This window comes from Rosa chinensis, chromosome 4, assembly GCF_002994745.2.
Source record: "Rosa chinensis cultivar Old Blush chromosome 4, RchiOBHm-V2, whole genome shotgun sequence".
In the NCBI taxonomy this organism is placed as follows: domain Eukaryota; kingdom Viridiplantae; phylum Streptophyta; class Magnoliopsida; order Rosales; family Rosaceae; genus Rosa; species Rosa chinensis.
In genome coordinates this window covers 34,998,580-35,026,339 of record NC_037091.1, presented here as the reverse complement: position 1 = coordinate 35,026,339, position 27,760 = coordinate 34,998,580, and the positions used below count along the sequence as shown (strand labels likewise).

The window sequence follows — 27,760 nt, the reverse complement described above, 5'->3', positions numbered from 1 at the left end:
TGAGCATTGTTACCTACTTTTCTTCTAAATAGGCTATAGCGTGCCATATGAACAGCTTCATTCTGCTTGGAATGCCCAGTCCCCAAACTCTGTTCCAAAACTTCTTCTTCCTATCCGCCCCTGACCCACCACTACGCAAAGCTACCTTATATCCAGAGCACACCGAGTATTTTCCATCTTTCTCGTAGAACTATCTAAGGCAGTCTTCACTCCTTCCATCTCCAAGAGGGGATACTTGCAATAATGTTAGCTTCAGCTTGGTTGAATGAGCATTAGAACAAGGGGGGCTTCCAGCCACCATTTGGATACAAAAGCTCACTTACTTGTGCATCGTTGTGCAAAGTTATAAGACTCTGCAGACCTTAAAGAGTGAGGAGGGTTTTGTATCATTTGTCTTCATATATGCTCGTCACTCGGTGTTTTTGCTATATCATAATTCCTGGAGTTTATGAAAATGAAAACACCTCTAATCTCTATGGTTCCAAACTTCCAAAGTTGCAGTCCAGCAATGTTATTATGAGATTATAAAAGCTCATGGAGTTCCTGGAGTTTATAAAAGCTCCCACATCAAAAGGTTAAATAAATAATAAAACAGAGTAGACTGTCATATCCAAATTATGATATATATATATATATATATACACACACAACCTTGCTCAGGTGCAGATATCCGCACCTAAGCAAAAAGGTACGGATTTCTCATTTTTACCCACACTTTCCGATCATATTTTCACATCTTAACCGTTCAATTTTTAGATCCTAATGTATAGATCATCTCTACAAAATTTCAGCCAATTTGATGATCGTTAAGGCATCCAAAACTGCAATTTCTATATCATTGTAGTCCAGCAGCCGACATTCCAGCCAAGTCTTCAACATTAGCACTTGAACGAACAATTAGCCGTGCATTTCCTGGAAATATTTTAGCTATTCTATCAATGATATCTTTGGAGGGCTGTAGAGAAGAGATCAGTTCCTGAAGCTGACCACATACTTGGTCAAGTTCTCCACTTTCCGGCTTCAATGTTTCTATCTTATTTAGAAAGGACGTGAATGATTCAATGGATTTGCTTTTCTCTAATGCCAGTTCCATAGAGCCAAATGGTATCACTGCTCCAGCAGGGACATTAAAGGAAGCTGGTACCCCTTGGTCACTAAAAACTGCAAATGGAAAAACCACAAGTAAGTAAATGTAGAGGAACACCAATATATGCAGGAAAATAGCAGATAGTGCTTTTAGGGAATCCACATCACCCTTAGTCCATAGATATAAGTATGCACCAAATTTCTACAGTACACTAATGCACTCCAATGAAAAACTAACCCTTCTAGTGCACCCCAATGACAATGATGTTCATGCATCCAATAGGAACAAAAGAGGATATTTAAGACATAAACACAGGAAATACGGTTGTTAAAGAAAATAAGAGTTCTAAAAGGGATTAGTGAGTTAATCCTTGGAAAGAAAAGTTGCAGTCCTAACCAAAATTGGATATTACCTTTATCAGATGCTTTTGCCAAAGAAGCTAAATGACCACAAGCAGCGGCTTTTGCACCTGAATTCAGTGCTTCTGCATCAGCAAGTAGTAAAACTCCACCGGCAGATACCCCCTAGATGAAAATACAATTTGTGATGATGAAAACCAACATCAGTGAACCAAAATTTCTTGAGATTTTACTCATGTGTGAAGTATAGTTTGACTTGGAGCAATTCCAAGTGTGTTTCATGTGATGAAAAAGGCCGGTGTGATCATGGAATATTTTATGTTCTCTCTAGGAGTGATGACTGCTACTTGATTAGAACCCTACTGGTGTAATGCTGGTACTTTCTATCCCTCTATTTTGCTTGATTTGTTCAGGAACAAAATTGTACCTGATTGGAATCTGGGGTTTAGCAGCAGACCAGGAAGGGTCAGGAGTTCCACAGGAATCAACTTTTGGTGCAAAATTGCCAGAAAGATTTTTCACTGCAAAATTGCCATTGCTGTTTTCTGATTAAGGATATATTTCAACACTGGATGAGGATGCTTCTAACCTGCAAAATTCATGGATGCCAAAAAAAAATATTATATCAAATTTACAAATAAAAATGTCCTAGCACCATTTTATTTTTTTCATTGCTACTGTTCCTTTGGCTCCTCTCACTCGACTTTTTCTATCTTTACAATTTTTTTTTTAATTTTCAAAATTGGACAAAAATTGGGAAAGGGAGGAAAGCAAGAGTGAGTCTAGCCTTGAATGTGGGGTGTAACTAATACCATTAGAGCTATAAGGCCCACCAGGCATCAATTGAGTGATGCACTTTTATAATGATAAGAGAATTTTCAGAAAATGATGAATTTCGAAACTCTTTAGAGATGTCCAGAAAATTAACCTTCACATATTTTTCCTTATGTTTTTGTATATCAGCAACTTTGTCATCGTCTTCACATGTCACGAACACAACCTTCTCCTGTAGATCACCATCATAGTTTATTGGTTAAAGTTATGCAGTTATATCAAAACCTTTCAATGACTGTCACATTTGGATGGACAAGACGTACTTGTCGAGCCCTGACATTTCAATGACTGTCACATTTGGATAGAGAAGACATATTTGTTGAGCCCTGACACCAAGATGAGACAAGTGAGGAAGCCAGAAGAACAACTCCCACAATGTTATTCCCAGCCGCTGTTAGCTGCCAGATGTAAGTAACTATAAGAGAACTATTGTAACTGGATTGTTTATACCATTACTATGGCCTGAGTGAAAGCACAAACCTCTTCATCTCCATCAGCTTTGTTGACAACGAGAACAACAGGTCCCTCTACAGTTGATGGTATTGATCCAGGGACAATCCTCTCAACCTGAAGTTAATTATAGGTTTATACTGTTATGAGAAACTGTGAATTAAACATTGCAACAAGCCAAACAGTACTAGACTGCTAGCCTATGACATCCTATGAGGGATATACGAAGTAGAGATTATATATTTCAAAGAACAGAAAAAAGTTAATTAATCTATGAAAGAATGTATACATATAGAAAAATAAAAATATAAAGAGAAAAAGAAAAACTTAATCATGAAACATAATGACCATAAGAAACAATCCTTAATCTCCTCCTCAGAAAAAGCTACACCACACCTGCAGTACACCCACCCTCCCTCAGTAAAAAAAAAAAAACCCCCCAGTTTGTCTGTACACGTAAACCTATAACTTTAGAAGTATCTATTTGATCAAATGTATACATAAACACATTATGCTGGGTACTTAACCTATTTTTTTGTACCCGTAAACATATACAATATCTTCAATCCAACATTACTTTAGAAGTCTCTATTTGACCTAATGTATATCTACCAACTTTCTTAATGTTTTGAAAATAAAGCAATTAATCTACTTCCATTTCTTTCTTTCTTTTTTGTCAATGTTCTTGAATATTTTGAACTTCGCATGGACTTCAATTAAGCATATCAACCATTGCCCTCTAAACTGTACTCAGCTTATACATAACTTTGAACTTCCAAAAAAAAACATGTAACCGGAAGGATTATAAAGATACCTGAACTAATGTTCCCATAGCAGCTCCCGGCACAATAACATCCCAACGTAGAGAAGCAATGGTAGTTCTAACTGCTTTCAAAAGTAGGGTACACAATTTTGAAACCTGAAATATTACACTGCATAGCATTTGTAGGTCGAAAGTCAGACAACGATAGTGTCTCTATATCATCAACACTGCAATTAAATAATCCATATAACTATAAACAGTATTACTCTCAAAAATCATTGTCAAATGCATGTTAAAAATTTTAAGAAATACCCAGCACGAATTTCAGCTTCAGCGTATGTCCTCACACTGTTTTCAGGTATTCCAAAAGCTTTTCCTAATACCTGCAAGAATTGTTCAAGTTCAAGTTTACATTCCGAACTTTTAGCAATTATGCTTATGAATTAACTAATATCAGTAGATAAGATTCAGAAAGGAATATATCCTACAGTATCACAATGACCATGAAAGAAATATAGTATAAATTCCCCATGTTGGACTCTAATGATGAAAAAGACCCACATATGAGGCGGAGTTTTAGAGAATACTAACAACTTATAACCAAAAAGGAAATTGAAGCGTACACACAGAATCATTACCCAATGAAATCCCATAGAGATCTACAAGTCTTTTGTATAGTAGATCATCATCCTCATCAACAAGTGCTTCTTTTTTGAAAAAGAATAAGGAACAAAAGATACCTGGACATTTTGGGGAAATATTTGAAGAAGTGCTTCAGAATATTCTTCAGTTAACCTCCTGGCTCTATCGAGAGTAGCTTTATGCCCTAATCCCCAGATTATTTTGCCATCTTCACTCGCTTCATGAATAAAACAGGAGGAAGGTTGTAAGATGATTGGGCCCTGGAAGCAAGCTATCAACAATTTTCCAGCTAAGTGATGCAAAACTGTTGCAAAGACAAAAGGACGAATTACCTTCTGTTTCAGAAAGACCTCTTGATTTCCAGGCAAGGAGCTCGTTTTCAATAGCAGCACATTCTTCAGGCTTCCAACGAGATAACCTTAGCTGATGAACACCAACTATAAGGGCACCAAGTGGATCATTCCAAGAGCTTAGATCCTTTGATTTCGCATCTTGTGCCAACCAATGAGCCCCTCCCATAGCTTCAAGCTCATTAGCGAATCTAACCAAGTCAATGATTGTCAACAATGGACAGCCAAAATATTACTAACAATGGTAAGATTATATCTCTAGATAATGGAAGTTAAAAAGTTTAACAGTGGGGTCATGACTGCTACATGGTAGCCTGAACAGGTTGCAGTATACAATGTCATTCACAATAATTCCTCTAGTTGCCCAATGTCATGCACAAATCATAGAACCAGGATATTTCTCAATTAATGTTATGATCAACTGTTCTTATATCATAAAACATCGTAGTACATTTTAATAGAGTGTTCGGTTTGAAGCATCAACATCATTTATTGTATTTTAATATTTTATGCATGAAGACTGGACAGAAAAAGCCTCAGATATATAAAAGCAATCTTTTCTTTAATAATAACAATAAACTTTATGACCCTTGAAAACTTTAACTTTCAGCAACTTTCTACAGAAACCTTCTACAACCAAAAAGGAGGAGAAAGGAACACCAAATAGAACTCCAGCGAAAAATAAATAATTGTTGCAATCCAAATATTCTGAATGTGCTTTTACTGCCAAGGATTATATTGTTGGATTGAAAAAGGATGGGAATAGGAAATCTGGAAATGCAGAGTGTTTATTGAGACAAAGGAATTTTGGTTTATGAGTTGCTACTGCAGAGCTCTTGAACTGCTATTGATTTTTTTATGAGAAGCATTACACCAGCAATGCTTAATTTATAGCATCTTAGGACTCTAGACATTTCTATCTGCTGTTACAACAACCAAATACTTCAAAAATTTAAATCAAGAGCTAAACAGAAAACTCTAGAGTTAAGGAGAAAGTACATTAATTCCAACATATATTCCTACCTGCTTAGAAGAATGAATGAATGGTCCTCAAGTCCAATCTCGCAAAGACGCCACTGTATTCACAGTGATGAAGAAAGAATATCAACAATTAAAAGAAACATTCTCAAATTCTGAATCAATTCAATATGTTGTTTCACCTTAAACTTTTACAAAATAATTACAAAGCATTTTGTTCTCACCTTTTGGAGCATAGCTATTGCAGCATCAGAGGCATCATTTCTAAGGCCACTTTCAAGACCCTTCGCAATTATTTCTCTCGGAGCACTCAAGGATTGCATGGTCTTGAACAACAAATCAGATCCCAGAACTTTACTTGATTCTGCTGAAGCATCCAAACCCTGTAAGAAAGAAAAAAATTAAAAACAAAATTCCTCTTAACAGCCATCAAAACTGAAAAACACACAAGAGAGAAAAAAAAGGCTCAAAGTGGCAATATCAACAGAATTGTTATGTGAGGAGAAAGTGGGTAGGTTGGGTATTATTATTAATTCAAGGGTCAATACTGAGGTACAGTTAACTTCTCTTGACATTATGACCAAAAAAAAAAAAACACATCTCCTCAGATGACACCTTGACAGCGAGTTCTCCCCTAATAATAGTGTTAAATGTTAATTTCATTTCTTGAATCACCGCTCTCTTAGACTCAAATGTTGTAGCATATGTAATGAAAATTGAATCACCATCCAATTTGATCATGAAACTCGCACTACCACAATAAGCAACTATGAGGATGCAAGATTAATTATGCCTAATAACTGCAAGCATTAAATTCTGCATCACTAGAACATTGGCCCCAAATGAACATCACATATTCGGATCCGAAGGGTTTCATATGCCTAGCCTGCTTTAAATATAAAACATGAATTGAAAAAAAGAAATAATGAAGGTTCACCTTTTTGCACTCAAAGAACAATGTAAGAGCTGAACGGCCTTTATCATCAATGGATTCTTTGATGGATTCAAGTTTTTCGGCAAGGCTACAATAAAGGTTAATCAAAACCAAAGGTCACATCAACCACACTAATTCCATTTACGATCAAAGTGTATTTGCTGAAAGATTAACTGCACTGCTCATATACAAGTGGATGAAGTTTATCATAAACAACAGGGAAAGATTTTGATTAATGCAGAAGCAAATACTAATGATGGTTGCATTTCAAGTTGAATAAACTCTTTTATTTCACCCAAAAAAAAAAAACTCGAGGTAATTGAACCCTCTTACCTATCCTAGTCCTAACCCACTACCCCATACTCCAGAAAGATTATGATTGTGTAAACTGGTTAACAAATTAACAGAATCCTCGAGAAAGAAAAGCACCCTAGTGTGAATTCTACACAGCATGGAGAAGCCTATAAATTATTTATGTTTATGTAATAGTACCACATTAATTCCCACCAACCCTCCCCTTCCCCCTGGGTCTTACATCCAATATCTTCAAGATGATCTCACTAGTACAAAAAGTTAATCACACAACACTAATCACACAACGGAACACAAATCATCTGTTGTGTGTTGAAGTCAGTTTTATTATACAACGGTGCTGGTTATATTCTGTTATGTGAATGCCAACAAAGTGATAACTTTTTTATCGGAACTACATTGCACAACGGAATTAAGCATGGCCCGTCGTCTGAGCCTTAAAAATTGAGCGGCAGATTTCCCTCCACTCTCGAGTCTTGGTTGCCTCTTTAAATCTGAAATTTGGGCTACTTGATACAACGATGCTTGAGGTTTCCGTTGTGTGATTGAAAACTGGATGCCAAATTTTGAGGAATCTTGCTTGAATGTCTTCCACAAGGTAAACCTAGTGCAAGTTGTAGAAATTAGACAACAGAAGTTATACTTTTCTGTTGTGTGAAGTTGGAATATAGGCGGCAACATTTTGAGCTAAAATGCTATGGGCGCGGTATATTTCCCTTCATGTTTTGGCATTTTGATTTTTGTAGTGCACTCTTACAACATTTTGTTAGGTTTGTGTTGTGTGAGTCACTTTAGAATTTATTTGAAGTTTAATTATGCCTCCCACACTCTTGACACTCTCTCGACAAAACAAAATGAAACTCCCAGTCAGTCCTCTCACACACACCCTAAATCTCAGTCCTCTTTCAATCCTCTCTCACAAACCCTAAAGCGGCCCATTTGGATCTCTCTCACCATCCTCTCTCTCTATCTCTGCGTGAAACCCCAATCTCTCGTGAAAGCTCTCTCAATCTCGATCTGCAACTATGGCCTTCATCTCAATCCATCGCATAAAACCATGGGCTTCATCGTTTCAGCCGTCAAGCAATAAATCCACAAAATCTCCTACAGTTGAATCCATCTACATGGCCATCTTTTCCGTTTGAGTCGAGACCAGCGATGGCCAAGCTCTCAACGACCTCTTCTCTCGTCTCCGATGTCTTCATTGTCCTCCTCCGCTCTCTCGTCATCCTCGGCCTCCTCTTCCGCCAAATGAACATCTCATCAATTTCCCATTTTGTCCTCCACTGAGTTGCTTTTCTTTCTGATGATTTTGGTTTCGTTGGTGACTTGGGTTTTTGGGAAATTAGGGTAATTGGTATGAATTGGGGTTTTGGGTTGGTTGTTTCTGATTCTATTTTGAAATGATGATGAGAAATTTGGGTTTGGGTTTAATACCATGATTTTGATGAAATGAGTTTGGGTGCTGTTTTGATGTTTTCCCTTACTTTCTTCCATTTTGTTATGTTTCTGTGTGATCTGAATTGAAGCAATTGTCTTAGAGGTTCCTCTCGTACAATGAACTATGCTTATGTTTTGTTATCTGCTGTATGCTTACTTTTGTGACCTCAGTTAGTAGCCAGGGTTCTGTTATTTCTAATGGTAGAAAAGGCTCAGCTGACAGAAATTTCAATAATGAAAGGGTAAGTTTGGTTATGCACTTCATTCTATGGATACATATAATCTGCAACGTGTTTCCTAATTAACAAATCAATGAAAAAAGTAGGGGTTGAAGGCCCAGAGTGAGTTGGATATGTGCGCTGAGGGGTTAGAGATGAATAGCCTGAGTAGGCTGATGGGTTCGGAGGCTGTGAATTACACTTGTGTGGAGTGGAGGAGTTGTATGAGAAGATGCTTGTGAAGATTGAGGGCTTGGCCAATGGCCAACCAAGTTGAGAATAGCTCTGCGAAGATTCGAGAGGAGGTAAAGCTTAAACTTGAATGATCATGATTGTGAATTTAGCAACTTTTTTTGGAGGATAGGATAGTGTGTAAAATGAATATGGGGTTTAGTTGAGCTAGTCAAATAGTTACTAAATTTGTTCAATGTCGGGTTTGTATGTCATGATTCGTTAAGTTATTGGATTTGCGCATATAAGCATTACTAAAAGAAGATGATATTGATCATGAGAGTGTAGTTATTTTTTGGAAGATAGTGTGTAAAATTGGATGGGGTTTAGGTAAGGCAGTGAAATAGTTACTAAATTTATGCAGTGCTGGGTTTGAATGTGTCAATTCTATTTTTTGTTTTGAATGCTCTATAGGAAGATCACAATAGGAAGTTGCGATACAAAGCTGCTAGGACTGCTAGATTGTAAAAATTGCTAAACTCTTGGGCGTTTTATGCTTATGTAAGGTAACTTTCTTTTCCTTCTTCTTCTCCCTTTACTATATATAGTTTCAATCCATGAACTTTATTTATGGTAGTTTTATAGTAAAAACAGGATATCAGATGGCCCCATCTTGAATATCAACGCCGCTAGTAATATTGAATAACTTATATCCATAGAACTCCAAGTAAGTTAATGCCCAGTTGTGTACATCTTTGAACAATGAACCAACTCCAATTGTCTGATATAGGTAGAGTTGTATTTGATCTGATATAGGTAAAGCATGCTCATTTAAGTTTTTTTTTTTTTTTCCCTTTCCAAGTGTTAAGAATCTCACTCAAATTCCATCCAAGGGTGTGAAAGAGACTAGTGAAAATGTGCATACTAGAGCACTTCCTCCTCGGTTTGCAGCAGATGAAGAAAGTCAGCTTAGTATTCCACTACAACCAGTTTCTAGTACCCTTCATCTGTCAAACAAGTCAGGGAAGTCCAATAAATTAAACCCAAAATTAGTGGGAAAGAGACTAGAAAAGAATTTGAGTTGGAGAAACATAATTTAGTTAAGGTTGAAAGTCAATCTGAGATGTCAATCAAGATATAGCCTTACGTCATCAAAAGGATGGTGAGTTCCATGTTCCCACTTACTGTGTCTGCTTGTTGATGATGGAAAGTTTAAGATTTCTAAAGCTAGTTTCCTCTTTGATTGGTAGGATTTCTCTTTTCCTACTTAAAAGTTACATTTTGTTGACATCTTTCCCCCTTCCTTGTGCAGTTTCAACCTTTAGAGCGATCTAGGACATGGTAACAGAGGTGATCTCTCTCTCTCTCTCTCTCTCTCTCTCTCTCTCTCTCTCTCTCTCTCTCGGTAAGACAATTTATTTATAAGCTGCTGTGACTGTATATGCATCTTTATTTTAGTTTCTGGTGAACTTTCACTGCAGGCTTGGTTTGATTTTCCTCTCATTGCTTGCGTTAGATATTGGCAGCCACTGGATGCAGATGTACAAGTTAATTTCCATTATTCTCTTCCTTTAATTGAGTGGATGATTTTGGTTATTGAATTCTCAACAAATTATATTATGTTGCTTCAATATGTTTCTTTGCAGTACTTTCCTATTAGGCTAGCAAGTCTAGTCACAAAGATGTGAAAGACAATACATATTAATTGGCTTTTTAAAGATGTTTATGGCCTATTATTGTGTGGCATGTGAGGTAATTCTAACTTAATTTGAATATCAACCCTTTATTTTTAATTTTTTTTTCCAATGGATGCAGTTGCCACTCCTCTTCTTTTGATTGTTTACTCTGCAAGTGCTTTATATAGTTCTCTTTCTTCTTGCACATAATGAAACTAAAAATTTGATTGAAGTAGTGTAGTTAAGGCAATGAAATAGTTACTGAATTTATGCAGTGAAATGACAGCATTACCTCTCCAATTGAATCATTTAGTTGCCTTCATTTCATTACTGTCGGATTGTATGTGGTCTAAAGTGACAGTAAAGAAACAATACAGTGAAGTGATTTGATGATTGTGAGCCTTTATTTTATTGTTTTGTGCTTAAAATCTATGAAATGCAAACACAACGCACATATGACAGACTCCTAAGGCTGAGGCATTTTCTTATGTGTTTCCTTTCATGCAGTGAACTGGTGCGGGTGAATAATTATGTGATTGTGAGTTGATGATTTTTCTGAAGACACACATTTGGGAGAACCACTGTGCAGGTGAGCTAATTGAAAATTGCTCAAGGGTGTTTTCTGAACTCCCACTCAATGCTTTACCTTCTTTCTCATGTTTGTTAATTATATTAGGCTTTAAATTTCTTTTTCTTCAGTAAACTCATCAATCTACTCGGAATATGTGCTTGTGTATTATCAAATACAGCGAACACTCCTGAAGTAAGTTCCCTTACATTTCTTTTGAGCATATTTAGTTGGTCTCTTTTCTAGTAGCTATGTTTTCCAACATATTTCAGTTGTTAATTTCTTTGGTAACCTGCTAGGTACTCATTCAGAACTTGTGTTCAATAGCAGCAAGCAATTAATGGCAGTTTAAATGCATGGCCACAAGAAACTAATGTAAAAAATTATTATAACCTGCATGGTTGTAGACGTGCAAATATATGGGTAGAGTGGCACTGTGGGCAGAACATTTAGGACTTGTTGAAGAATGTTTCAATCAGCTAGAGAGTCTTCAATGTGCTCAAAGGGTAAGGTCTTTGGGTGAGCAGAACTAGAGTCAATACTAGAGCTTCTGCAAGGTCCTTGTCCATCATGTGTAGGATCGATGAAGTAAGAGATCGAGAGGGTACTTATCATCTTTGCCTACAAGAGAGCTTCGGCAAGAACAAATGAAGGTGCATTAAAGGAAAGCACCAGTAATCTATGTATTTTAGGTCTTCCTAGCTAGAACATTTTACAAGTACATACTCAATTTTCTATGTTTTCTGAATGGTTTATCATGCTCACACAATAGTTAATAAAAATAATATGTTGTCTGAGTTCTTCTCACACAATTTGTTAAGGCAATCCAAGTTGTCCAAGGTTAAGTCATACAACACAAGACAAAACCATGTGTTGTATGATGATAAAAGAGTTCAAAATTGAGGCTTCTCCTACAACAGTCACTGGTTGGTACCCAATTTGATTACAATATTCACACAACGGATAACGAAATATAGTTGTTGTGTGAACTAACAACCAACAACAAAAGAAAACAAAATTCTGTTGTGTGAGATTCATAACACACAACAGAAATAAAATGATCACTGTTGTCTAAGTAATCAACAGACAAGGGAGATAATTTTACTTCAGTTGTGTGTTACTTACATCGATCAGACAACAAATATTAAGTTATATCCGTTGTCTGTTATTAGTCTCAGACAACAAAGAATGAGTTATATCCGTTGTCTGTTATGAATATCGGACAACAAAGAATGAGTTATATCCGTTGTGTGTTATGAATCTCATACAACAAAGAATGAGCTATATCCGTTGTGTGTTATGAATCTCAGACAACGGCAAATTTCCTTTTCTGTTGTCTGACTGTGCCACGGCATCCCCGCGAATGCCATGCTAGTCACATGCCTACGCAGAATTCACACAACGGAAACTAGTATTCTGTTGAGCAAAGTACTATCACACAACGATGAAATCACCATTGTCTGATGTTTCAATCACACAACACTCACTTAGACCATAGTGAGCTTGGTCATCACACAACACAAATCCACCGTCGTCTGATGACCTTTTTGTAGTAGTGGATCTAGTCTAGTCAAAGTTTTAGGGACTGCATATTTAAGTGCCTGACATTTTTATGCTTTCTTTCACTGATTCTACCATTTATCCAAATGGATATTACTGATCTGTTAAGAAGGTCATTTCCTGTAAACTCAGGGTAAGGCTCTAAACAACTTTCCTATACATTAACTGTAATGACCTCCATTTTTTTTATCTAAACATAACTGCAGTGCCTTACTTTACATAATTGTAATGCTTTACCTTCCATGATTAAGCATAATTAGTAGGGTTGCGGCTTTTCGTTATTGACCACACCGTTAGTTGATTGATAGCAGCTTAATTATTAGAAACTCTCTCTCTCTCTCTCTCTCTCTCTCTCTCTCTCTCTCTCTCTCTCTCTCTCTCTCTCTCTCTCTCTCTCTCTCGACCGAAACAAAGCCAAAAAAAAAAACAGAGCAAAGCTCTCCGTTCTCTCTCTCGCTCCACCGGCGACCAATCAGCACTAGACCACCTCCCACAGCTTCAACTCGATCTTACACAGCTTCCAGTGGCAGCCTTGCACCGCAACACGGCCGACAGTGGCAGCGGAAGACACGGTTCCTTTTTTAGCTCGTTTTGGTTCGATCTCGATATCTTGAGCTACAGGCCACAAATTCTCTTGATTTTTGGCTCATTGGACTCGCCTCAACTTTCTGAACAAGCACCAAGAAGGACCAGACCTGGGTAGAACGATTTCACGTTCGTCGGAGCTCGCCTCGGTTTAGATCGAAAATCACCTTTCGATCCGTGTATCTCGAGTTGCAAACCACCTCTTCCTGTGATTCTTGGCTTGGTGAGTTCGCCTTGAGTTTCTGAACAAGTTTCCAGAAGATATCGAGGCGTGTGGTTAAAGTTTTTACGTCGAACTAGGAGCTCGCCGGTTTCTGGGTATTTTCCGGCCACCTCGACTGGTTCTAGGTAATTTTGATCCCTTCCCGTCATTTTCAGCTTACATACTAGTTAGGAAAGTTATTAGGCTTGATGAGACGAAGCAGATCAGCCCGGCCCCGACACCATTGGTGGTGGTCGGCGGCGGCTCTGCCATTAACTCCGGCGGGAATTTCCGGCCACCTCCGGGGGTCACAAGGATAGTTTCTGTGCATTTTTAGATTCTTTACTTCAATACGATCATTTCAATATATTATACTCAATTTTTCGATATCGTATGATTAAGTTATGAATTTTTACGTTTCGATCGTTCGATTTGTGATCTGTGAAGATCAGACCGTCTGATGGACTTGTAGTTTTAATATGTTGATCATATGACTGTCCCGATGACCTTGTGTGGTCATGGGCGAAGATCCGACAGTTGGATCTTCGTATAATTGTGAAATAGTGATTTGGAAGGACGATTCAGGAAGATCCGACCGTTGGATCTTCGTGATAATTTTGGAGGATGATCCTAAGGGCGATCCGTGAGGATCCGACCGTTGGATGTTCATTTAATTACGATCCGACCGTTGGATCATCATTAAATTAGAATCCGACCGTTGGATTGTCGTATATGTGTGGTTTATGAATGATTTGCTAAGTTAAGATTGTATCTGACTAGGTGATTGACGGTTTGAGTTGGTGGACGATTGTGAATCGTATTTTGAGCTGTTAAGAAGACGCAGCGGGATTAGAGGTGAGTAAATCGCACATGGTTCATTTACGAACCGAAGTTCCAAAGATTTATGTTTAATTGTGGAAATTGTTTAAGAAATAAATAATTGTTTCGAAAAATATGAACTCGATCGACTACTGTTCATAGGGCTACGGCTCACAGGTAACAAAATGAATTTAAGTTTTAAAATGAATTTATTGTTTTATTGCATGAGAACTATAGTTGGTATTAATAGGCATTCTTGTGTGAATGTCTATGTACACATATTATTTACATGAAAAATATATATGTATTGATGGATTTTGTTGAGGAAACCATATAGTAAGGTGTTGAGTTTTATTGTTTGAGAAACAATAAATTGTTTGATCTGTGGAGATGTATTGATCTGTGGAGATCAATAAGTCACGGGGTGACCATGGCATACTATCAGTGAACCACGCTCTTGTACCAGGTTGGTGGTTACTAATAGCATTAAATCGTGAACCACGCTCTCGCGCCAGGTAGGTGGAAACGATCAGTTAGAGCTCTAGTCTGTCTGCCAAATGTTGAGTGATCTTATGAGGGTAACATGGAGTTACTTGAGACTCATAAGTATATATATATGTATATATATATATATATATATATGAGAGTGAGAAAGGGAGTTGTTTTTGTGGTGGTCACACTACAACAAATCTGGGTATTAATGACCACTACATTAGTCACTGAAAGTAACAAATTTGGTCACTAAATATAATTAGTGACCAAAGTTAGGTGGTCACAAGGTGGTCACTATAGGTCCGTCACTAATTCTATTTAGTAACCAACAAATGTAAGTTGGTCACTAATACAAGTTGTCTTTAGTGACCACGATTTTACAGTCACTAATTCAAAATGTCTTTAGTGACCACAATCTTATGGTCACAAATAGTAATGGCATTAGTGACCTATGAATCATTACTAAAGGTGTTACCAATGGTCACTGAATAGCAAAATTTGGTCATTAAAAACCATTCTCTAACATGCTTTTAGTGACCATATTGTTAGATCATTGGTTTGGTAACTGAATCGGCAATTTTTCCTGATTGCTAATACAAATTTGATCACTTAGTGCGTCAATACAAATCAAAGTAGCCTTCAATACTCCAACACCACAAAATGAAATGTACTCAAAAACCAGTTATCAATATTAAACTACTCAATTCCAATACAAAATAAGACACGTATCTCTATTACATTTACATATCCAAAATAAACAAATGTCAATATCCATCCTTAATAGCAATTTCAAAATAAATTGGAATACATACAAGTCTTTCTAGAAGTTCCATAAGCCTTCAATGACAGTTTGCAAGATGTACTTTTTTGAAGCTTAGACCAATCTGCAATATAACAAAACATATACAACAAGTTATAATTTTCATCCTAATGTAGGTAAGAGCTGTATCTAAGAAAGGCCTAGTATTCACTATATACAGTTATACACTAATTATATTTCCTTGATATAATATAATTACAACAGCACAAATGAATCATGTATGCATACCATCAGTTTTGGGAGGATAACACATCAATTTAAGTAAAAGTATGTCAGTATGATTTTGTCTTGCCTTTAGTGCCTCCAAACTCTTCATTTTGTGCAGTGGCTTTAGCCTTCACTGCCTCTAACTCTTCATTTTGCTGAGCTGCACCAGCTTTGACGATTTCTAACTCCTCGTTGCTGAGCTGCAGTAGACTTTGCAGCCATCAACTCGCTCTGCAAGTTGCATTTCTTGTCTTTCTGCTTGATCTGCCTTGATTTGCCTCCCTCACTTGAGCAAGATTTGCTGTATATGTAAAATGAATCAGATTAAAAGTAATTAGACAGTATCTGAGCTTGCACACAAAAAAAGAGTGGGAAAGAAAAGTATCATAATAACTATAGAAGACCATGGGCTAAGATCACTAAGTCATAAATCTGAATAAGATAATAATTTTTTTGGTTAAGAAAATATGATACTTAAGTTAAAACTCTTATATAGGGAAGGACAGTATTCACATCTCTAGTAGCCTTATGTATAAGGGGGAAGTACACAATGACACCTCCAAACAACTCAGCTCACAAACTTGAAAGACAAAATAAAATTTTCATCTAAGCCAGTAATATGCATAATCATACCCTCTGTCGACGCAAGCCAAACGTCTCCCAGGTCTGTCAAATGCTACTCCTATAAGCAAGGAGGATAAGCAAATTTAGACAACTATTGTTTGTATTTAACACACAAGATATACTGAAATTAATAAGAAAATAGGAAAGGAACTTTTACCTGGTAAGAGGAACAAATCAACTTGATCACTTGCCTGTAAAACTGCACAAAGAGAGATCCTCAATCAGTTTAACCCAATCATATCTACAATTGTTACATATATTTAAATCTATGAAGCCAATCCTGCATTCTTTTTGGAAAGAGTTTATTTACACCGAAATGCCCTATAAGAAAAAGTAAGACATTAAAAACAAACAAGATGCCATGACTAAGGCTTTCTTGAAAAGAAATGCCAGACTGGACTACATCTGAGTGAAAAATGAGAAATATGTCATGATTTTTTAGGAAAATGAAACACTAAAGGATGTCCACACCTTCTAACTGAGAAACTACCCAGTTTTATAACACTCTGATGTCTAAACCTGGGTAAATTGATAGATTGCCTTTCAAGAACTAGAATCACCGTCAAATATTGTTCACATCCTAACATGGTTTTAGACAATCAGACATCCAAATAAGGAGTCACATAACTAGGCAGCCACATAGTCAAGATATGGTAGCCTGAAATAAAAGTATGCAATGAGTAGCTACAAGAAAAATGGCTTTTGGCAAGGAATTTTTTCCTTGTATAAAAACAGGAAATTCCTTGCATTAACCCAATAAAAGCTAGCATTTATAAGCAATAGAGAAATAATAATGACAAGAAAATAGAAAGCTAATGAATGCCCTGTTAATTGTGTGTTTTGTACTTAAGAAATTGAAAAGTAAATAATAACTCCTGTACTGATACACGTACTCAGACCTATAGGAAATAACACATCATTTACGACCAAATAGGGGTGTTACCTGTCCATATACAACATCAACTCCATAAACAAAAGTTACACCATACTGAAGTAAGCAGTTGATAAATCCGTTGATTGATAACCCTGAGTCAAGAGCTACTTTGCAGAAACATTGATACCTAGTTGTTCAATGGCGGCTTGTAACTTGTGTCCTGCTCTGGATATACAAAATAGAAGAACAAATTAGCATAACAGGTCTTACCAAAGTTCGAGTATAAATGACTCTCGTTTAATGAACTGTAGATTGGTTTGTTAAAATGAAGTAATCACCTACATCAAATTTGGAGTATCGCCTTTGTTGACCACCTTCGCATCCACTACTACTTTACCTACACCACCAAACATGAATAACTAAGTTAACTCCTATCACTGGTCTACTTTATGTAATAGCTTTTGTACAAACAATGCATGGGAGTATCACATTTGAAGGCAAAATAAAACTCACCGTGGCACACGTCATCCAATCTCTTCTTCCTAAACATGTCATTAACTAAATAGAATAGTTAATATATAAGTATAAATAGGGTTCTAGGACAAACACTTAACACTAGCTGAAAATGGGTAAAATCAATTGGTTTTAAGGGGCATAAAATCTCACTTCTTTGGTGCTTGATCCTTTGATAATTTCACAGCAGCAAAGCTTGTACCTGGACTATGCAAGCCATAATCCAGGTTAAGTAGGACATTACACAGTAACAAACCGGAACCACGAAGCAATTCGATCCATGATTAAATTGGTTATTACCAGTAAAGAAATAGGCACATATATCATATCAACTTCATGAATCTAAATCAAGCTTTAAACTTTCCAAGGCAAAATAAACATAAATATCTAGCCTTGAACAAATCTCAATATGGGTTTCAGCCCTTCTGCAATCAAATACACTCAAAATATATAAAATTCCAACTCATAACCCAAGAACATACCCAATTCTGTGTCACTAGTTTAATCAAATTACTGGGCTTCTCACAGATATCAAATTCAATGAGAAACAAACCAAGCACAGATTCACAGAAATGAGTGTGAATTAAGAGAGAAAGAGGGATTGGGTGACCTTATTGAGGAAGCATTCTCGCAATGAATTCATGAGGCGGAACTTGTCTTGGTCATATGGAGATTGAGCGATGCTATTGAGCAGATCCAGAGCATCCTGACAAGTTAATAAATTAATAATTCAGAATACAATTTAATCGCAAAATCAACTGCCAAACTTCCTAAAATCCACAATATATAGAAGTGACAATACAAAAGAACACAAACATAGAGAGTCAAGTTATATGAGAAAAAAAAAATCAAACTACTGGCAACTTCTTACCAGACCCAGAAATACAAAAACCCAATCGTTTATCTATCGATCCTTCTTCGTTGTCTCCAGCTAATCCTTGCACTGGATATATGAAAAGCAACCTGATCAATAAAATTTAGAAATAAGGAAAATCAAACCAAATCAAAACCGAAACATTCATATCAAAACAAAGCACACAAATGTTACTGAAAATCGTATATCTCTCCTCTAATCACAATGATACTCAAATTTGATTTTCTTTACAACAACATACAAATGAAACACAAAGAAGTGAACGATCAAACCGAGCGAGTGGGTAGTGAAAAAATTACAAGAATCTGACCGAAACAATTTTACATCAGAAAAACTTGTTATACTGGCTAGTGAGAGAATCCTTCAGATTTGAATACAGACCATAAAGGGAGTACTGACCAAGGTTCTGTGCTTCATACCATGAGTTCAGAACGGATAGGTGCTTATCCGTCCCAGAAAATGCCAATTGGATCCTGAGACTGCAATCCACAGTGCCTCCATGGGTTTTGTAGATGTTTGTCTTGATTGCACAGTCCCGATTGTGCAGGCAAATGAACCTGGAGCTCCCAGAACATTTGACGCACCCATCCCTTTTCCAATGCAGGTGCTGCAGCCTGCCCTCGGTGAACTCAAGCACCTGCATAAATCAAAACACATTCACTATATAACCTAAACCACAAACCACGAATGACATTAACGAATTCAAACTCCAAATCCAATTGCAATTTCCTTGCTCACTTACAAGAGTAAAGCTGGTGACAGTGTAGGTACTATTGGCAACAAAAGCCGCAGTAGACCTTGCAGCATATTTATGCCCAGCAAAAGCAACCATATATGCCCCATAATTATCCTGCAAATTCAAAATCACAAACCACAATAGAACGATGGAATTCAAAACAAGCCAACATTAACTTAACTACAATCTGATACTTTCAGTGCCAAGCTTACAAAACTGAGACGAACATTTTGCAATTATCAATATCAAAATCAACATTAACCCTAAACCCATCAAATCCCCGTAGCGATTCACAAAATTAAAGGATCACCAAAACGAAATGCAACTGTTTAGAGAGAGAGAGAGAGAGAGAGAGAGAGAGAGAGAGAACGGACCGGAGCGAAAGAGGAGTTGACGGAGAGGGCGAGAGTCTAGTGTCGCACGGAGACAACTGGGAGGTGGAGTTAGCGCCGTAACGGGAGGCGAAAGCAATCCCGAAGCTGAAGCCGTCGGACCTGGCGACCTTGGTGTCGGAGCACGGGAGTAGATTTAAATCAACATCATCTTTCCGAAAGAAAATCTCAATAGCTCGAAATTCAAATAACTTGATGAATTAATAGGAGCAGAGGAGAAGATCTGAGTCAGAGTCGATGGGTATGAGTCAGAGAATATTTGAGTCAGAGTCGGAGTGAGAGAAGAACAAGATGGGTATCACAATATCCATCTTTCATTCACAATTTGGGAATTGGGAGCGCGCCTATAATTTTTTGGAGACCACGAAGTTGCCGCTTGAAAATTCACCAAGGAAAAATGTAAAATAACCTGGTCACTATTAATTATAGATTTGGTCACTAAAATAAAATAATTAGGCGGGAGTTGGAAAAAATTTAGTGCTGACTACTTTAGTGACCAATGGGTAATGTTGGTCATTAATTCTATTCTTTTAGTGACCAATTATAAGTTGGTCACTATGATTTGGTCACTAATGTCTATATTTGTTGTAGTGTCATTGTGGGATGTGATATTACTACAATTTCTATGCTTGAGTTGAAATTGTTAATTAAAATTTGTGCAATCCTTAAGTTTACTCATACTGGCTGTCAAAAGCTTACCGGGTTTTGTGTTGTTGCAATCCCGATACACTATTCAAACGGTGTAGCGGATAATCCTGCAGGTCAGGAGAACCAGGGTGGTGATCGGCCTGCTTAGGGCAGTGGCATTTGAGTCACAACATTATTGTGAGTTTCGTTATGTTCATTTCAATCTTTACAATTTGGAATTTGTGAGAGTGTGCTGTAATAAGAAAATTGAGGAGTTGGATTATGTAATATTGAGTGGTGTGAGGTGTGTTACTCTGAAAGAAAATTTTAGATTGGTATTTGTATTTGTGATTATTCATGTTTCGGATTTGAATTGGTTATTCAAAATTTGGGGCGTGACATTAACTTTTTCAATTAACCAAGTAGGAATTCCAAGTCCAAAACATTATGTATTTGATGTCAGTTTAGAAAGAATTAACAATGAATTTACCCAAAAGAAAAGGCAAGAAACTAAATACAAACAGCAGTGAAATATCATTTTCTCATCATCTTGTAGAAAAATTTATGTCAATGTAACACACTAAGAAGTCATTTAAAAGTTAACTTCTACAAGGGGAAAAAAAACATAGCAAGTATAACTTTAGAATGTCTTTGTTGTCCAAATTACCTTCCAGCATTGAAGAAGTCTTTTGAGTTCATGATGGAATATCTTGAACTGCTCCACAAATGCTTCATTATATTGCCCAGCGTTCTTGGTTATTCTTGCAAGCATGGCTTCTGCAGCAACTAGATCTTCAGGACCAGCATTGCGGTGAAGTTTGTTTTGTATTGTAGCTTAATTTCTTGCTCATATTTATACATTTGTTCAATAGTTAAAACATCATTAGTTAGATTAGAAATAAGAAAAATGATACTATATCTCCCATCCTTTTTTCTTTCTATCAAATTACATGGCACAAAATGATACTTACTGTGGGATTTATCATAGTATGTTATTGCATTAAATAAGGCAATAAATGCAATGCAAAGTACACCTTAAGGTCATGAGGGATATCATTCCGATGAGCAATGTCCCTGATTCGTGTTAAGGGGACAGATGCAGTAAACTCTGCCTTGAAAGACAGCAGACAGGGATGAATTTTGCGAATAACGAGTATTTCCTGAACAACAAACATAAATTTTTGAACTGAGGAAATAAAAAAACAAAGATAAAAATTAAATGAAGAACTTTAAAGTTGAAGAAAAAACAGAACAGTTCATATAGTTTCAAAAACACATTCACAAACAAAGATATACGAACCAAGTTTTGTAGTGTGCTGAAATAGCCAGGAAATTTTAGTTGGAAAGCAAAGTAGGATTTTTAACAGCAAGGGGGTGGAAGTGAATTCAAGTGGAATAGAGTTGGGGATTTTGGCATTGGTGAGCACTTTAAATAAAGAAATACTCCATCATTTGATCTTGAGTTGGACTATATACAGGGGCAGCTGTGCTTCAAGTCGTTTGGGGTGTTAGTTCTTATTACTATTTTATATTTGAAAAGAAACAGATTTAGTAATCAAAACTATCAAAGCTGGATCCTCTAAGTAATTTTCATTGAGGAGAAAACCACAAAAACCAATGACAGTTCCCAACTCATATCAAACAAAACAAAACAGAAAAACAGAAAACAAAAATAAAACCGACCTGGGGTGAAGTATCTTTCCTGCAGGAAATTCTTTCCAGTTCTTGAAATATGACCCTGGAAATCTCAACATGCCGGTTTGGTCGATGATGACCTCCATCTTCAAAGCAAGGAATATGGCCTGTGTTAATCCACTGCATTAAGAAGAAGATATAAGTAATGCAATAAGGGGATAAATAATCATTTACCCAAATTTAGGGTTAGTTAACCCCACTTACCCAAATACTCTAAGAGTTTGACCATTAAATAACAAGTTACATTTTTTAAACCCAATTGCCCAACTCTGCCAAACCAGGCCTGTTTTCTTCAAAATTTCTGACCGTTTTGCCCTTTTATAACTGTCAAGCTTTCAAAATCTTAATAGAATGAGATTTAGAGAGAGAAGCTCCCCAATTTTAGAGAGAGAGGATCGGCGCTATTTCTAGAGAGAGAAGCTCCCTGGTTTTTTTAGAGAGAAGCTCTGTCATTTTAGAGAAAGAGAGGAGCTGTGCGATTTCTAGAGAGAGGATCCGAGCTCTGCGATTTCTAGTGACAGAAGCTCTGCGATTTCTAGAGAGAGAAGCTCTTTTGCGATTATCACATGGAGCGAGATCGAGCTCTTGTTTGTGTTCCTCCATCGCGGTTTGATTCTTTTCTTCATCGATCTCTAATTGTTTTATTTTAGGTCTGTTTAATCTATTTGATTTGAATTTCTAGGTCTTTTTGTGTACAAATTGCTATGTTAATTTCGAACTTATTTTGGAGAATCTGAGCTTCGCGTTAACTTTGAACTGGTTGTGAAGTGTTTTTGTAGTTCTGATTTGAATTTCTAAGTCTTTTTGTGTACATTGTGTTACTTTTGAATTACTGTGTTAACTTTGAACTAATTTTGGTGAATCTTAGCTTCGTGTTAACTTTGAGCTGGTTATGAAGTGTTTTTGTAGTTTTGACTATATTATTGAGGGGCAATAATATGTCTATTGGGGGGCAATAATGTGTTTTAATTGTTATCTAGTCTCTATAATTGTTGGTTAGTGATCTTTTCCTCTGTGTTCAGAGCAATTTGTTACAGTTTCTGAAGTGTTTTGGTAGTTCTGACTACATTATTGTGGGGCAATAATATGTTTATTAGGGGCAGTAATCTGTCTTAATGTTATGAAGTCTATATAATTGTTGTCTAGTGATCTTTTCCTTTGTGTTCATAGTAATTTGGTACAGCTTCTGATGTGTTTTGGTAGTTCTGATTATATTATTGGGGGCAATAATAGCTTTGTTTTGTTATTTTGCAGGAATATGGCTGATCCTTTGGTTGCTAGGTACATTTATTCTGGAAAAGGTTATATGATTCCTCTGAATCAATGTATGAGCTATTCTGACTTGTGTGAAGACATTTTTTGTACGGTCTAGTTTTTACCAAGTGATGTTATTAAGCTTCAGTATTCAATTCCTGGTTGTGAAGTACTTTCCTGTGTGATATGTACAAGAAGAGCTACAGTTTTCCTATTTGGCCGATAACCAATGTTGATATGTCTTCTTTTGAATCTGCTACTGACTTTATATTACCTCCCCTTGCAAAGAGGCAACCCGGGAAGCCTAGGGTGAAGCGATTCAAGTCTAATGGAGAGGTTGAAAATAAACAAAATTCGTTGTGGCCGTTGAGGCAAAATTGGCAGTCATAACAAGTTGAGCTGCACAGAACCTCTTGTTAAGCAATTGTACATGTTTATGTAAAGGATTGTTACGTTTTACAGTTTCTTTTTTTTGGGGGGGGGGGGGGGGGGGGGGGGCAGTAATAGGTTTTTTGGGAGGCAATAATTGTTTATATTCAGGCTAATTGAACCATTTCTCTGTTGAGGATGATTGATATTAACTTTTAATTTGATTTCTGTTGCTTTTAGAGAAATGGATTCAATTTTGAACAGGTTTGAGTTTGCAATGACTACTTACAAGTGGTTTGGGGGGGGGGGGGCAATAATCTGTCTATTGCCCCCCAATAAACCTAATTATTTGGTGACATTAGTTCATCTTGTGACTTGAACCCCAACTATACTTTTGCAAACTAACTTAAAACCCAACTGAGTTACTTCTAACCATCTTTATAAATATTATTGGGGGGCAATAAACTTTTTATGAACCCCCAGTTTAGGACTTGTAATGATTTTGTGGATTGAATCTATTAGCAATGATTTGAAGGGACTTGTAATGATTTGAAGGCATAGAAGTATTTCATATCATCTAAATCATGTCATTTCACCCTAATTTGAAAATAAGTTTAATACGACAATTTACAATCCCTATTTTTGGAATCCCTAGGTTAAATTCCTACTTTCAAAATGAAGATCCTACTTTACAATACATTATATATCATGTTCAGGACTTCAGTCTTCACTTTCTCCAAGCTCCATCAAGGGTCATGATTCTCTCTAGCATTCTTTTCCTCATGCTGTCCCCAGGTTCCTCTCCCTTTATTATGCTGTCCATGAAATGAAGCATAAAAGGTCTGCAATTGCTGTTGATCTTTTGTTCTACGAGCAAAACAAAACCAAAATGATCATTTTATAATCAAACATCCTAACATTACTAACCCTCAATAAAGACATTATTGGAGGGCAATAATTTGTCTATTGCCCCCTAATTGACCACAAAAAAAATCACCACTTTCTCTCATTCACAGAATATTGCACTTTAATAAACACAAAACAACAGAAAACTTTTCAAAGCCCCAATTACAATGATTAATGAACCTGTCACGGCCCAATTTTTATACAACATTAAAAATCAATATATAATCCCATAATTATACAAGTGTGATGGTTCACTTATCAATACAAAATACCTGAAAAACTTTTCCCTTTTAAACCAAGTACATACTGATGCCTTGAACCCACTATGTCATAATATACTCGCTCCGTAGAGTCATATATTACATAAGTTTATGAATTAAATTGTCACAGTAAAATAATAAGTAAACGCTCCTCAGAGCTTACTACAAAGCGGAAGTCTTAACAACAGTATAGTCACAAAATTGGCTTCCTATCGTAAAGCTGTCAATCCAACGTCCCAGCTTCAGCCACGATTTCTCTGGCCTGCAAGATTAACCCCTACATCATCGAATAATGTACCGGGTTGCTACACAACTGACCTGGTAAGCTTACGAAAGCTTGTATGAGTAAACTCAAAGACCACAAAGCAGAAACACATTCTTAAGTCACCTCAACCTAAACAACAATAAGCACAGCTCACAACTACAACCCTCAATTTCATAACCTTCCATATCATGCTTATGTAAGTCAACTCGTGACTAAAACTACATGCTCAGATTCTCAACCTAGATTCCAATTACACAATTTTTTAGTCAAACAAAACCTCCTCAAGTAATGTTTAGAACCATTTTATCGCACTATGGCGAATTACAAAATCACACTCCTTTCCTCCCTACCGGAAGTCTTTGTCATCAACGTGACATCAAAGGTCAAAACAATGAAATCACTTTCTTATCCTCCCCACACGGAACACTCGTCGCCACTATGGTCCCTCAAATCATTCAAACCCTCAATGGTAAAACAAGAAGAAAGCAAGGCAATCCTAATTCAAACAAAGGTAAATCAATTCATAGTAACCCCTACATATAGTTTTAGTTCAGGAGGTTACATTAAAACAAACAATTCAAATCATAGAAATCATTACACTGATCATCACATAGATTTCACGAGTCATCACTCAGATATTTCCACATTCTTCACACAGAAATCATCACACTGATTTCACCAAATCATTACACATATATTCCTATACAAGCTTTACACAAAAATCATCAGAAGAAATTCATTACACTGATTTCACCGATCATTACACAAATATTCCTACACAAGCTTTACATAACAATCATCAGAAGGATTTATCACACTGATTTTGCCGATCATTACACAGATATTCTTACACAAGCTTTACACAACAATCATCACAAGGATTCATCACATTGATCTCACCGATCATTACACAGATAGTCCTACACAAGCTACCATATCTTAAATCACAAGTTAAGATAGTCATACTAGACCCATGGTATCTCAACAAATGAAATTCTATGATCACAACTCAATACTCAATTTCACTATTTCCAAACGATAATGAACTCAATACGTCATATGGTGCCCATATCACAATAATTGCACCAATACATATATATTTCACATAAATATATACACACACACACACACGCACACACATAGTCATCCACTCAGGAATGCCACTAATACCAACTATAGTCACAGTTAAACAATAACTCCAAGACAATATGGTAACTTATTCATAATGAATATTGTGAGATTTACTCATCTCTGAATCCTGCTGCATCTTCACATGCTAACCAAGACAAGCACAAATACCGCAATCCGCTCAACACAAGTCTGACAAGTACCTAAACACATACGGTCTTGATTCAGTGCACGAATCACAAAGTGATTAAAGTTCAAAACCCCTGTTTGAACTAAAACCCTGAAAGTAACACCAATCAAGGTGGAACTTCGTCCGAGACCACCCAAAGTCTCCGGAATACTTCTACGATCATTATGTCAAAGCCAAAAGTCGATTTCACAGTTGGATCCTCACGGATCCAAAACCGAGCTAATCGAAAATGGTAAAAACTCTAACAAAATCATACGATCTCCAAAAATTACGTATTATATATCAAAATGCTCGTATCGACAAGTAGATATAAAAAAATGAAACCAGAATCTGTCCCTGACATGGCAGGAAATCGACACACGCGGTGGCACACCGCCGCCGGCCAAACTCAAAACCACAACAATCCAACCGTCCAAAATGTCAAGAATACCAAGTAGAGCAACTTTAATACATGGGGTTCAAGCCTAGTAAGTCTAGATTGCCGCTGATCGCAGTCACAAGCCAGGAAAATAATGTTCACTTTGAGTTGACTCTCATTAGGTGTTAATCATCCAAAACCACCACTAAGGGTCGAAGGAGGAAGCTCCTACAAGAAGAATAAGCCCAGTTTGAAGCCCTGCCATCGTCGGAGTTGAAAATTTCGGTCGGATCTCTGAGCTCCAAGCTTTCTCAGCTTTGGTCCGCCCTCTGGGGTGGTTGTCGAAGGAAAAGAAGGGCACCAGGACGACGACGACTTCTGTCTAAGTCGAATAGGGCCACAGCCTTGTGGCCAGAGTAGATAGATGCAGTTGGGTGGGACCGCAGGGTCGGGTTGGGTCGGGTCGGGTCGGCAGGATTGCAAAGAAAGAATAGGTTATGGAAATTTCTGGAAAAGTGACGGAAATGGAAATCACTTTCCACTTTCCATTTCTGGAAATCCTCTATTTATAGTAAATTTCTGAAAATAGTAGGTTTTTCCACTGACCATAACTTTTTCATCAAAATTCCGATTTCCGCGTTCTACATGTCCACAAACTCGTATCGACGCGCTCTATGACTCTCATGAATGAAGTTTTCAAAGAGACCCAATGTATAAAAATTCAACCTTTGCGCCCCCTAAAATGACGCTTCCTGAATAATTATTCGTCCAAAAATAATTCCACTCTATTCCCAAACAACGTACTCGCACCAACAACCACTGAATTAATTTTGAAAAATCCTCGGAAAATAATTACGAATTCCTAGGGTATTACACTTTTGCTCCTGTTTTCGCTCCCTGTTTGCTTTGTGTAGGTATGTGAGTGCCATCTCTAACTTGGCTGCTAGGTCCTATATATGTTGGCATCTGGCAGCTTGTGCCAGTTTGGTTTTCCACCACTGACTGGGTGTGAGGACTCAGAGGGGTTGTTTGGGGTTCACCAGCGATGTCAACTAGGGTGGTGAACAATACACGGTTAATGGTGAATGCAGAATTGGTGGGATGGGGGTTGGCGGATTGATCCACTTGATCATCAGCGCCTTCCCCGCTACCGTTAGTCATTGTTGATTATAAGGGTGACTTTTTTTCTCTAAAATTTCCACAGATGGCGCCAATGTTAATGCTCGTG

General features: G+C 37.0%; 1 protein-coding gene and 1 pseudogene across 1 annotated transcript; both read right to left on the bottom strand.

The window, feature by feature from the left end:
* Positions 1-716: 716 nt before the first annotated feature.
* LOC112199176 lies at positions 717-27,693 on the bottom strand (annotated as a pseudogene).
* LOC112197103 lies at positions 18,678-19,791 on the bottom strand. Its single transcript, XM_024337671.1, has 4 exons — positions 19,783-19,791; positions 19,399-19,671; positions 19,095-19,202; positions 18,678-18,989 (listed from the first exon to the last, which is right to left on the bottom strand). Exons 1-4 carry the CDS (start codon positions 19,789-19,791, stop codon positions 18,678-18,680), a joined length of 702 nt encoding a protein of 233 aa, XP_024193439.1.
* Positions 27,694-27,760: the final 67 nt, after the last annotated feature.